Source organism: Argentina silus (assembly GCF_951799395.1).
Source record: "Argentina silus genome assembly, chromosome: 14".
Taxonomy (NCBI): domain Eukaryota; kingdom Metazoa; phylum Chordata; class Actinopteri; order Argentiniformes; family Argentinidae; genus Argentina; species Argentina silus.
Window position 1 is genome coordinate 7615563 of NC_139668.1, and position 13787 is coordinate 7629349.

General features: G+C 40.8%; 3 protein-coding genes across 3 annotated transcripts; all 3 read right to left on the bottom strand.

Moving 5' to 3' along the window:
- Positions 1-331: 331 nt before the first annotated feature.
- Positions 332-1671, bottom strand: LOC310815316 (tumor necrosis factor-like; the record flags this gene model as incomplete). The annotated part of the gene is made up of 3 exons (XM_083685050.1): positions 332-810; positions 1209-1274; positions 1470-1671. 3 exons carry the CDS (start codon positions 1669-1671, stop codon positions 332-334), a joined length of 747 nt encoding a protein of 248 aa, XP_083541176.1.
- Positions 1672-4543: 2872 nt separating this feature from the next.
- LOC310815317 (tumor necrosis factor-like) lies at positions 4544-5880 on the bottom strand (the record flags this gene model as incomplete). The annotated part of the gene is made up of 3 exons (XM_083685051.1): positions 4544-5022; positions 5418-5483; positions 5679-5880. 3 exons carry the CDS (start codon positions 5878-5880, stop codon positions 4544-4546), a joined length of 747 nt encoding a protein of 248 aa, XP_083541177.1.
- A 2360-nt stretch (positions 5881-8240) lies between these two features.
- Positions 8241-9574, bottom strand: LOC310815318 (tumor necrosis factor-like; the record flags this gene model as incomplete). The annotated part of the gene is made up of 3 exons (XM_083685052.1): positions 8241-8713; positions 9112-9177; positions 9373-9574. The coding sequence occupies 3 exons, from the start codon at positions 9572-9574 to the stop codon at positions 8241-8243; spliced, it is 741 nt and encodes a 246-aa protein (XP_083541178.1).
- Positions 9575-13787: the final 4213 nt, after the last annotated feature.

Here is a 13787-nt window from a genome sequence, read left to right on the forward strand (position 1 = left end):
CCTAACAGTAACATGGTAGGATGTACATAGTACATTTACATCATAGCAATGCAGTTCCACAGATAAACCGATGGTAATACATCATACAGTAGATCCCAATGATAAACTGCTACAGTTCTCATAGGATGGTGTAATAACTCCTGCTCTTTGACTGAAACGTATGGCATTAGCTTTAATATAAAACCACCTTAATTCCAGCCAATATCAGCAGACAAAATGCCCTGACTCCGGTCAGTTAACCTGTCTTTCCCTTTTCCATGTTTGTCTTCTTCTTGTACTGTACGGAGCTCCGTCTCACACTTTCTTCCTATTGTCAGTCACTGTGATGCCCTCACAAGGCGAACACACCAAAGAAGGTCTTCCCAGAGTCATCCTCCAGATCAGACATAAGCCGATGGGGCGTTAAGGTCTTCAGCTTGTCTCCCTCCTTCAGGTGGAACACTGCTCCCATGGACACTACACTGAACCATGGGCCTTTGCCCTCTGGGTCGCTGCTGGGCATCTTCTCACAGGCGGTGCGTACGGAGTTGAGCAGCGTCTGATATTCATCACTCTTGCCGCTCCCAATGCCGTAGGTTTTGGACCATCGCTGGACGGTGTGGCTCAGGTGAACCATCCTGTGGTTCACCTGGTGCTCGGGGTCGGCCTGGCAGCTGACGCGGAATGAGGCCTGGCTGTAGACGAAGTACAGGCCTGACCGAGGGATCACAATCTTGTTGTTTTCAAGTTTCAGCCCCCCCTGTGAGAAGCCCTGGTCCACGTTATCTCTCCACTCCACAGAGGTTTCTGAGTAGTCAGGGTTATAAACACCTAGAGGGAAGGCAGACCGAAAGAGAGAAAGAGAGATAGAGGTTAACATGGTCAGAAGTGAATCTCAGAGATACAGAGAGGTTGCACTGTATTTACATAAATCAGTGATGTATGTCTGAAGACTTCAAAGCACCTTCTCTATTGAGTCTAGTTCTAAATGAACTGTTTCAAAAAGAGATGGAGATTGTGTCTAATTCAGTGTGTCAAAATAGCTTGATTTACAGTTGAGTAAAGTGTACATTTGATGTACAGAACAAACACACATTTACTTTGTATTTTCTTGAATGCTGATTTGTTGTGCATATGCCAGACAAGTTAATTTCCCAGTGCAGCTGTAATGATTCTGATATGGAGAATGAATATGAATACAGTATATGGAGTCTTTGTCTGTTTCTTACCTTCTAAATGAATGGCAGCACTTCCCTTTGCGTTTCCAGAGATTTGTCTTAACGTATGCCGAATGTCTGTGGAGTCAAGAAGACAGAGAATTAGAAACTGTGACATCAGCTCAGAAGACACTCCATCATGCATGCTGCTTTGGTACAAGCAGGTTCTCTACAGCAGCACAGTAGCAGTCAAGGGAGTAGAGTAGACATGGTGTCGTAAAACCAAAACACCAAAAGCATTTCGACCTACAAAGACTAAGGAAGTGAACTCACCGTCTGCTTCCTCGGTTTGATCTTGTTTCTTGGCGTGCAAGGTAAAGAAGAGGGCAGCAGAGACACACAGTGCCATTGCCAGCAGTGAACCACACAGTCTCCACCGGTTGGTGTGTGTGGATTGTTCCCGTACCACGGTCACCTCTGCGGGGCTCACAGGGCCCCTCTCCATGTCCAATACAACGTTGTGGTCAAGTCCCATTGTATAATGTTCTAACTAGTGCCTTCTTGTCCTTGTCAATGTAGCAAACAGTATCCAAGACTAACCTCACGATCAAATGTCAATCGCTAGTCTTTGCAGTATTCAAGTTTAATACTCTCTGTATGAAGCTCACACAGTCTTACTGGAGGTTGACTATGTTTTGGAGGTACTGTTTCTTCTCTGTTGCTTTGCTTGATTGACTGATACTCCATGTACAGCTCTTTTTAAACCATTCTACTGTTGGAAATTCCAGTGATGTCATTCAGTTTGAGTGAATGGATAATTGCAGAAGGAGATCATGGTGACTGGGAGAACCCATCAAGATTTCACACTTGAGTAAAACGCCCCCACACAAACAAACACATACACACACCACACGCACACACACACACACACACACACACACACACACACACACACACACACACACACACACACACATACACACAAAGGAGCAATAAAATACTGTAATAAATAGCAGTGGTGGTGTGAGTGTAAATGTGTGTGAGCGTATGGATATGTAAATCGTGCAAATAGTGCAGGTGGTGCACCTACATACACACACGCACGCACGCACACACACACACACACACACACACACACACACACACACACACACACACACACACACACACACACACACACACACACACACACACACACAGAGAGAGACACTCATGCAAAACCTACAAACCACAAATACTCTATTCCTCTCTGTCAGCCTGCAGCAGCGGAAGCAGCACCAACATCTCTCTACAGTTGATTCATCGTTACTCTCGTCCTTCATTTCCTGTCCTTTCCCTTCTATCTTCATGGGATTTTCTTGTGTGATTTTCAGTTCCAAACCATTTCTACCATGAATGGAGTTTTCCACAAATAAACCTGCATTGATCCACTGTAGCATTAACATAGCATGTGGTATGTATCATTTTAGTGTTCTTGCCTCGTTTATGAAATCTCTCTTACATCATATTTTGTGTTGTATTGGCGTCTGTGGTACAGAAGTAGGCCGATATTCTATCTCCTTCACCTCCAAACATAATGCTTAAAAGCAGATTACTTGTATGTTGGTGTAACATTTTGTACTGTAAATTCTTACAAGCAAACATGACGAAAGTGAGGCTCAGGAGAGGCTGGTGGAGGTAGAAATCAGAGGACTGAGTCATTGTAATTAATGGATGGAATGAGAAATGGTATCAAACATAAAGAGGCATGAGTCATGGTTGCTATCCATGACGGTAGCAATTTCCTTCCCTCTTTTAAAAATAGGCCAAGCACACAGGGGTGGAGTCTTCACCAATCGTAAAGCCACCATCTTCCCTCTCTCTAAATATTTCAATCCCTGAGCTACATTAAATGCTAATTTCCCCACTGCATTCATGCAAATTGATGAAATATAATATATATAAGAAACTGGCTTGAAAAATATATTTTACATTCATTGAAATTATTTATGACCACATTTCTCAGTGTAGTAACATCTGCTCTCATTCAGTTTTGTTGAGCAACTCCAGTCATTCAGTGTAGTATTCAAAGGACACCAGGACAATGTCAAAATATGACATACCTAATGACAAGGATGACTAATGCTGACTATCCACTATCTTAACTGATTATCTCAACTCTACTCTATCAATACTCTACACTATCAATGGAAAATAAACCTATCTTTGGGAGACAGTTACTCAGATGAGGGTCACTAATTTGTGTCGATGGCATCGGTTGTTTTGAAATATTCAAACATTGTATCAACGATGCAGCTGGGAGAATATTGTATCCCTTAAAGTTCCACATGTTTCGTCTGAGCTGGGTAAACTGGCCTTTAGTTGTTGTGCCCGAATACCTGCAATGACCTTCAAAACGTACTCAAAACATATTCTACTGTTTGAAGTAGGCTAATATAATGTAATGTATTTTAATGTAAGCAGGTCTCACCTGAACAAGAGACATTGGTCTCATTGCGACAGTCTGTATGAATAAACTTTTTATAATCATTTAAAAAAAATGTTTTGTCCTTTTTAGCATTTTATTGATATTCAGTTTACAACAACTGAGACAATGGAACAGCACACAGTTGAACTCCACGATTGTAAATGTGAACAGGTTTTCAACTTGCATAGTTAAAGAATAGTTAAATAAATAAATAAATAAATAAATATCAAGATCAATATCCACTATATATATAAAATGCAATTAAATAATATAATAAATAACATTATAAATATATGATGTAGACATTAACAAAAACAATTACATTCACAATCAATGACATCAGAATTTTTAGTCTTGTAATAAAAAAGTAAAATGCAATTAAATAATATAATAAATAGGTTATCTACACATTTATGAAAAACAAAAGTTATACATTCATGGTCAATCATTAACTAGAGTTGCCTCGCAAAAATCGAAGATTGTCAGGCCGTAGTGACACACAGTACATACAGGTAGGGAATACAATCATAATGTCAGAATTCCGACAGCATCACAGTAGGAAATAGTGCAGTTTGTTTCTGTGCTGAGAATCGTAGTACAGCATAAGGTCCTAACAGTAACATGGTAGGATGTACATAGTACATTTACATCATAGCAATGCAGTTCCACAGATAAACCGATGGCAATACATCATACAGTAGATCCCAATGATAAACTGCTACAGTTCTCATAGGATGGTGTAATAACTCCTGCTCTTTGACTGAAACGTATGGCATTAGCTTTAATATAAAACCACCTTAATTCCAGCCAATATCAGCAGACAAAATGCCCTGACTCCGGTCAGTTAACCTGTCTTTCCCTTTTCCATGTTTGTCTTCTTCTTGTACTGTACGGAGCTCCGTCTCACACTTTCTTCCTATTGTCAGTCACTGTGATGCCCTCACAAGGCGAACACACCAAAGAAGGTCTTCCCAGAGTCATCCTCCAGATCAGACATAAGCCGATGGGGCGTTAAGGTCTTCAGCTTGTCTCCCTCCTTCAGGTGGAACACTGCTCCCATGGACACTACACTGAACCATGGGCCTTTGCCCTCTGGGTCGCTGCTGGGCATCTTCTCACAGGCGGTGCGTACGGAGTTGAGCAGCGTCTGATATTCATCACTCTTGCCGCTCCCAATGCCGTAGGTTTTGGACCATCGCTGGACGGTGTGGCTCAGGTGAACCATCCTGTGGTTCACCTGGTGCTCGGGGTCGGCCTGGCAGCTGACGCGGAATGAGGCCTGGCTGTAGACGAAGTACAGGCCTGACCGAGGGATCACAATCTTGTTGTTTTCAAGTTTCAGCCCCCCCTGTGAGAAGCCCTGGTCCACGTTATCTCTCCACTCCACAGAGGTTTCTGAGTAGTCAGAGTTATAAACACCTAGAGAGAAAGAGAGAAAGAGAGAAAGAGAGATAGAGGTTAACATGGTCAGAAGTAAATCTCAGAGATACAGAGAGGTTGCACTGTATTTACATAAATCAGTGATGTATGTTTGAAGACTTCAAAGCACCTTCTCTATTGAGTCTAGTTCTAAATGAACAGTTTCAAAAAGAGATGGAGATTGTGTCTAATTCAGTGTGTCAAAATAGCTTGATTTACAGTTGAGTAAAGTGTACATTTGATGTACAGAACAAACACACATTTACTTTGTATTTTCTTGAATGCTGATTTGTCGTGCATATGCCAGACAAGTTAATTTCCCAGTGCAGCTGTAATGATTCTGATATGGAGAATGAATATGAATACAGTATATGGAGTCTTTGTCTGTTTCTTACCTTCTAAATGAATGGCAGCACTTCCCTTTGCGTTTCCAGAGATTTGTCTTAACGTATGCCGAATGTCTGTGGAGTCAAGAAGACAGAGAATTAGAAACTGTGACATCAGCTCAGAAGACACTCCATCATGCATGCTGCTTTGGTACAAGCAGGTTCTCTACAGCAGCACAGTAGCAGTCAAGGGAGTAGAGTAGACATGGTGTCGTAAAACCAAAACACCAAAAGCATTTCGACCTACAAAGACAAAGGAAGTGAACTCACCGTCTGCTTCCTCGGTTTGATCTTGTTTCTTGGCGTGCAAGGTAAAGAAGAGGGCAGCAGAGACACACAGTGCCATTGCCAGCAGTGAACCACACAGTCTCCACCGGTTGGTGTGTGTGGATTGTTCCCGTACCACGGTCACCTCTGCGGGGCTCTCAGGGCCCCTCTCCATGTCCAATACAACGTTGTGGTCAAGTCCCATTGTATAATGTTCTAACTAGTGCCTTCTTGTCCTTGTCAATGTAGCAAACAGTATCCAAGACTAACCTCACGATCAAATGTCAATCGCTAGTCTTTGCAGTATTCAAGTTTAATACTCTCTGTATGAAGCTCACACAGTCTTACTGGAGGTTGACTATGTTTTGGAGCTACTGTTTCTTCTCTGTTGCTTTGCTTGATTGACTGATACTCCATGTACAGCTCTTTTTAAACCATTCTACTGTTGGAAATTCCAGTGATGTCATTCAGTTTCAGTGAATGGATAATTGCAGAGGGAGATCATGGTGACTGGGAGAACCCATCAAGATTTCACACTTGAGTAAAACGCCCACACACACACACCCACACACACACACACACACACACACACAGAGAGACACTCGTGCAAAACCCACAAACCACAAATACTCTATTCCTCTCTGTCAACCTGCAGCAGTGGAAGCAGCACCAACATCTCTCTACAGTTGCTTCATCGTTACTCTCGTCTTTCATTTTCTGTCCTTTCCCTTCTATCTTCATGGGATTTTCTTGTGTGATTTTCAGTTCCAAACCATTTCTACCATGAATAGAGTTTTCCACAAATAAACCTGCATTGATCCACTGTAGCATTAACATAGCATGTGGTATGTATCATTTTAGTGTTCTTGCCTCGTTTATGAAATCTCTCTTACATCATAGTTTGTGTTGTATTGGCGCCTGTGGTACAGAAGTAGGCCGATATTCTATCTCCTTCACCTCCACTCTTTAATGCTTAAAAGCAGATTACTTGTATGTTGGTGTAACATTTTGTACTGTAAATTCTTACAAGCAAACATGACGAAAGTGAGGCTCAGGAGAGGCTGGTGGAGGTAGAAATCAGAGGACTGAGTCATTGTAATTAATGGATGGAATGAGAAATGGTATCAAACATAAAGAGGCATGAGTCATGGTTGCTATCCAAGCGCACAGGGGTGGAGTCTTCACCAATCGTAAAGCCACCATCTTCCCTTTCTCTAAATATTTCAATCCCTGAGCTACATTAAATGCTAATTTCCCCACTGCATTCATGCAAATTGATGAAATATAATATATATAAGAAACTGGCCTGAAAAATATATTTTACATTCATTGAAATTATTTATGACCACATTTCTCAGTGTAGTAACATCTGCTCTAATTCAGTTTTGTTGAGCAACTCTAGTCATTCAGTGTAGTATTCAAAGAACACCAGGACAATGTCAAAATATTACATACCTAATGACAAGGATGACTAATGCTGACTATCCACTATCTTTACTGATTATCTCAACTGTACTCTATTAATACTCTACACTATCAATGGAAAATAAACCTATCTTTGGGAGACAGTTACTCAGATGAGGGTCACTAATTTGTGTTGATGGCATCAGTTGTTTTGAAATATTCAAACATTGTATCAACGAGGCAGCTGGGAGAATATTGTATCCCTTAGAGTTCCACATGTTTCGTCTGAGCTGGGTAAACTGGCCTTTAGTTGTTGTGCCCGAGTACCTGCAATGACCTTCAAAACGTACTCAAAACATACTCTACTGTTTGAAGTAGGCTAATATAATGTAATGTATTTTAATGTAAGCAGGTCTCACCTGAACAAGAGACATTGGTCTCATTGGGACACCTTGTATGAATAAACTTTTTATAATCATTTGAAAAAAATGTTTTGTCCTTTTTAACATTTTATTGATATTCAGTTTGCAACAACTGAGACAATGGAACAGCACACAGTTGAACTCCACAATTGTAAATGTGAGCAGGTTTTCAACTTGCATAGTTAAGAATAGTTAAATAAATAAATAAATACAATTAAATAAACTCTGCAATAAATATCAAGATCAATATCCACTATATATATAAAATGCAATTAAATAATATAATAAATAACATAATAAATATATGATGTAGACATTAACAAAAACAACTACATTCACAATCAATGACATTACAATTTTAAGTCTCGTAATAAAAAAGTAAAATGCAATTAAATAATATAATAAATAGGTTATCTACACATTTATGAAAAACAAAAGTTATACATTCATGGTCAATCATTAACTAGAGTTGCCTCGCAAAAATCGAAGATTGTCAGGCCGTAGTGACACACAGTACATACAGGTAGGGAATACAATCATAATGTCAGAATTCCGACAGCATCACAGTAGGAAATAGTGCAGTTTGTTTCTGTGCTGAGAATCGTAGTACAGCATAAGGTCCTAACAGTAACATGGTAGGATGGACATAGTACATAGTAATTACTTATGTAATAATACATAATTACTGTATGGAGCTCCTTCTCACAATTTCTCCCTATTGTCAGTCACTGTGATGCCCTCACAAGGCGAACACACCAAAGAAGGTCTTCCCAGAGTCATCCTCCAGGTCGGACCTAAGCCGATGGGGCGTTACGGTCTTCAGCTTGTCTCCCTCCTTCAGGTTGAACACTGCTCCCATGGACACTACACTGAACCATGGGCCTTTGCTCTCTCCGTTGCTGCTGGGCATCTTCTCACAGGCGGTGCGTACGGATTTGAGCAGCGTCTGATATTCATCACTCTTGCCGCTCCCAATGCCATAGGTTTTGGACCATCGCTGGACGGTGTGGCTCAGGTGGACCATCTTGCCCGGGTGCTTGGGGTCGGCCTGGCAGCTGACGCGGAATGAGGCCTGGCTGTAGACGAAGTACAAGCCTGACCGAGGGATCACAATCTCGTTGTTTTCAAGTTTCAGCCCCCCCTGTGAGAAGCCCTGGTCCACATTATCTCTCCACTCCACAGAGGTTTCTGAGTAGTCAGAGTTATAAACACCTAGAGGGAAGGCAGACCGAAAGAGAGAAAGAGAGATAGAGGTTAACAAGGGCAGAAGTAAATCTCAGAGATACAGAGATGTTGTGCAGTATTTACATAAATCAGTGATGTGATGTTTGTCTGAGGACTTCAAAGCACCTTCTCTATTGAGTCTAGTTCTAAATGAACAGTTTCATTTGGAGAGATGGAGATTGTGTCTAATTCAGTGTGTCAAAATTGCTTGATTTACAGTTGAGTAAAGTGTACATTTGATGTACAGAACAAACACACATTTACTTTCTTGAATGCTGATTTATCGTGCATATGCCAGACAAGTTAATTTCCCAGTGCAGCTGTAATGATTCTGATATGGAGAATGAATATGAATACAGTATATGGAGTCTTTGTCTGTTTCTTACCTTCTAAATGAATGGCAGCACTTCCCTTTGCGTTTCCAGAGATTTGTCTTAACGTATGCCGAATGTCTGTGGAGTCAAGAAGACAGAGAATTAGAAACTGTGACATCAGCTCAGAAGACACTCTATCATGCATTCTGCTTTGGTACAAGCAGGTTCTCTACAGCAGCACAGTAGCAGTCAAGGGAGTAGAGTAGACATGGTGTCGTAAAACCAAAACACCAAAAGCATTTCGACCTACAAAGACAAAGGAAGTGAACTCACCGTCTGCTTCCTCGGTTTGATCTTGTTTCTTGGCGTGCAAGGTAAAGAAGAGGGCAGCAGAGACACACAGTGCCATTGCCAGCAGTGAACCACACAGTCTCCACCGGTTGGTGTGTGTGGATTGTTCCCGTACCACGGTCACCTCTGCGGGGCTCACAGGGCCCCTCTCCATGTCCAATACAACGTTGTGGTCAAGTCCCATTGTATAATGTTCTAACTAGTGCCTTCTTGTCCTTGTCAATGTAGCAAACAGTATCCAAGACTAACCTCACGATCAAATGTCAATCGCTAGTCTTTGCAGTATTCAAGTTTAATACTCTCTGTATGAAGCTCACACAGTCTTACTGGAGGTTGACTATGTTTTGGAGGTACTGTTTCTTCTCTGTTGCTTTGCTTGATTGACTGATACTCCATGTACAGCTCTTTTTATATCATTCTTTTTTTGGAAACTCTGAGTTGTCATTCAGTTTGAGTGAATGGATAATTGGGGAAGGGGCATGGGCAGTGGTGACTGGTAGAACCCATCAAGTTTTCACTCTTGGGTAAAACGCCCACACACAAACACACACGTACACACACACCACAGAGAGAGAGAGAGAGAAAGAGAGAGAGAGAGAGAGAGAGAGAGATTCTCATCAAAACCTACAAACCACAACTATTCCATTCCTTTCTGTAACAGCAGCACCAACATCTCTCTACAGTTGCTTCGTCTTTACGTTCCTCCTTCATTTGCTTTCCTTTCCCTCCTTACATCTTCATGGGATTTTCTTGTCTACTTTTCAAGTCCAAAATGTTTGTTCCATGAAAATGAGTTTTCCACAAATAAACCTACATCGATCCACTGTGCAATATATTGTATGACATCTCCACATCTCCACACTTTAATGCTTAAAAGCAGATTACTTGTATGTCAGTGTAACATTTTGCGCTGTAAATTCTCCCAAGCAAACATGTCAAATGTTGGGCCACATGTACATTGATGGATTATATGGCATGAGCAATATAACGTCGAAATTCAACGTGAAACAACATATTGCATGTATTGCAATACAATGGAAGTATATTTCTGCAATGATGGGGGTAACACAACTAATTAAAAGCAATATAAGAAACTAGCCTGAATAAATATACAAAACCTATATTTTACATTACTTTAAAGATTTATCACCGCTTTTTGCAGAATGGTATGGTGCAATCTGTTCTATTTCTGTTTTGGTTAAAATGACCAACTCTGATCATTCAGTCTAGTATTCAAAGAACACCATAACAACGTAAATACTTCTGTAACAACAAGGATGACTGATGATGATCGTGCATTATCTCTTCTGATGATCTCTACTATTGATACTCAGACAGTTACTCAGATGAGGAATTAAGAAGATGGCATTTGTTCCACATGGATACTGTCACCATGAGTCTGTGTTTGGCAAGTGTTATAGATAATAACACTATCATTACCTATTTCCATAAACCAAATGTGAGAGGTTCTGAGTATATTAATGAGTATATTGATTTGATACACAGTATGTAATCTCACTTCATGAACCCTGAACGGTATCGATAGACAGCTTTGTTTAATGTCAATGTCCTCAGGTCAGAATATTTGAATATGAATGGTATAATGACGTGGTAATGGAGAACTAAAAAATTATGCTACATTGAGGATGGAAACAGGATATAATCCCACATATGATACCCATAACCACAAGCTTACAAATTCAATAGCTGATTAGTAGTCATTTATGTAGTATGGAATTATAATGGAATTATATTATAATACAATTATATTGTATGAACAAAATCATAGATACAGTATTAGATTGAAATGATATCAAACTAGGGGACATGATAAATAATTATGTGTACTGACTTTCAATAAGTTTGTGTTGGCTTTGGTTAGTTTACACGTATGCTGAGAGACGGGTCGTGGTTAGGACAAGCCACATTGCAGTAACACTTTGTCATAGCAACAGTTCCTGTCTGGATAACACAAATGGTGACAGTGTGAGTAACAAATGAGAGGACCCACACACACTCACACACTCACACACTCACACACAGACACACGGACGCACACACGCACATGCACACACGCACACACGCACACACATGCACACATCTCTCTCATCAAATGTGTACATGTCACAATCATTTCCATGATCCTCTCTGTCCATGTAAATCTAATGCAGCCTTTCTCCAAGTGGAACACTGAAAGGTAAGGGATGAATAAACATGCCATATATTACACTTGACATCTCATTCAGAGAAAGTGAATGAGACGGGGAACTATTTTGGGATAGAATTTCCTTCCTCTGAGGGAGGTTTAGGTGGAAAAGAATCATTCATTTCTATTACGAGCAGATGGAAAGATGTCAACAAAAACTCTCCTTGTGGGTTCGGGTGAGAAAAGGTTGATGAGAAAAGGACTGATGACCCCCCCCCACACCTCTTTAGGTCCTGGCTCTCCCTCCATGCTTTACTTATCATTGGTTGGATGCAGAGATATTGAGGGGCCCCAACAACAAGTGTAAACACACGTCATATAGTTTCACTTCCAGTGAAGTGGAAGGGGGATTAAACATAATTCGTCGCACTACTGTGTAAAATGCCGACCACATCAAGACCACAGGGCGGATGGAATGTAAGTGAACAGAGGTGGGCTTCAGTCGAAAGAGACAAGGGTTTTTCACACTTAAAAGGTTGATTCAGTCAGCCACACATGGGGAAGCACCAGGTTTTTACCTAGATACTGTCGATACTTGCTTTGATGATTCAACTTATGCTATCACCTGAGTGACTTCATATCACTATTTCCACTCTATTTCACAAACCAAATGATTTCAGAATTTGTCTTGAAGTCAACCAACTTTGTCAGGTGAGATGGAATTCTCTGGGGTTTCTCATGTATCAATCTGTAGGCTTTTTCTTGAGCTCTTTGAACTGTGCCCTTTGAATGAGCTAAGAGAGGATCGCCCTTATTTTCAATATCACATGAAAGTCACTCTCCTTGGAAAAGACCAGTGAAGGAAGTCAAACTTCAGGGGGGAAGTGGAAATGGACTGAAACTAAAGGCAGTTTCAGAGGGAAATTAAAAAGCTAAAAATACATTTGAATATGAAGTCACTCACATAGGGTTGGCTTGTTTGGAATGTGCTTTGCCAGTGAAATGCCAGTGTTGTGTAAATATAATTAATTATTAATTATCATTTCCTGTCCTATATGCTCAGCACCATAGGGTTAATCAATATGACTAATGACTGTGCCTTTGAGAGAGAGAGAGGGGGAGGGAGGGAGAGAGAGAGGGAGTAAGGGAGAATGGAGGGAGACAAATAAAGGTGTGGAGGTGTATGAAACTGTCAGGTTGCAGGTCGGAAGGGGGGAATTCAAACCTCTGACTAAAAGATAAACATGTGGCTTCCTGCCCTGCTGATACTGCAGCTACTGCTGCACACAAGTAACCACTGCACTGCTGTGTGTCTTATCAATGATCTTTGGTGGTTTGAATTTAGAATACACATAGATTTAATCAAATTCAGTCATATCCTATTGAGACACTGTAATGAAAAGACAGATAGCAATATTGGAAAAGTGTAGTCTTACTAACATTAAACATTTAAGTGATATAGATAGATATTGTCAACGATGACTGAGATTAAGTCACAGAATGAGTCTTGAAAGGACCAACTTTGATTTGTCGTCAATGACCTTGTCTGTCTAGTCTGGTCATGTCAGACACACATAGGCGATCAATGACCCAACAACGTTTCTGCTTGTAGCCCCACCATGTGGTCACAACAGAGGGGATAACCTATTCAAGCGCAGAAACATGGAGCGCATACATAGGAGACTGATCTTTTATGTCTTTGGATTGGAATGTTCCCTCCCTGGGTAATATGGCATGATAATGTAGCCTACTTTTCATCTCTTTTGCCACATTGAGTGGGTTTGACTGACATGGACATGCCATGAGCTATTGGCACAAAGCAGTGAAGTTATATTTTAGCTTAAGCTCAAGGCACTCACATATTGTGGGTGTCTGAGTGCCTTCTAATCCATAAAAGCAATCCCGCACCATCCCTGGCTCGTTCAGAGGACTTTAAACGAGGCACCTATGGAGATAGAGCTGCTCAACGCTCCTAACAGCGGTACTGTAATTCAATGTACAGTCAGGGAGCGGGGTACTTATTACCGTAAAGTAACGTAAAAGTACACACGATGATTTTCAAGCTTAGAGTGGAGCGCTTTGCAGTCATTTATGATATACGTTGTCTTTAGATATATTTTGCTACTAATTTTGGTAGTTGTTGTAATGGAGAAGGGTTTATGAAAAACTGAAAATGTGCCCACAATGTGCATTTACATAAGATATAGTCGTGTTTTGTCGTTGTACTATGGTTTGGGGTTACCGAGGGAGT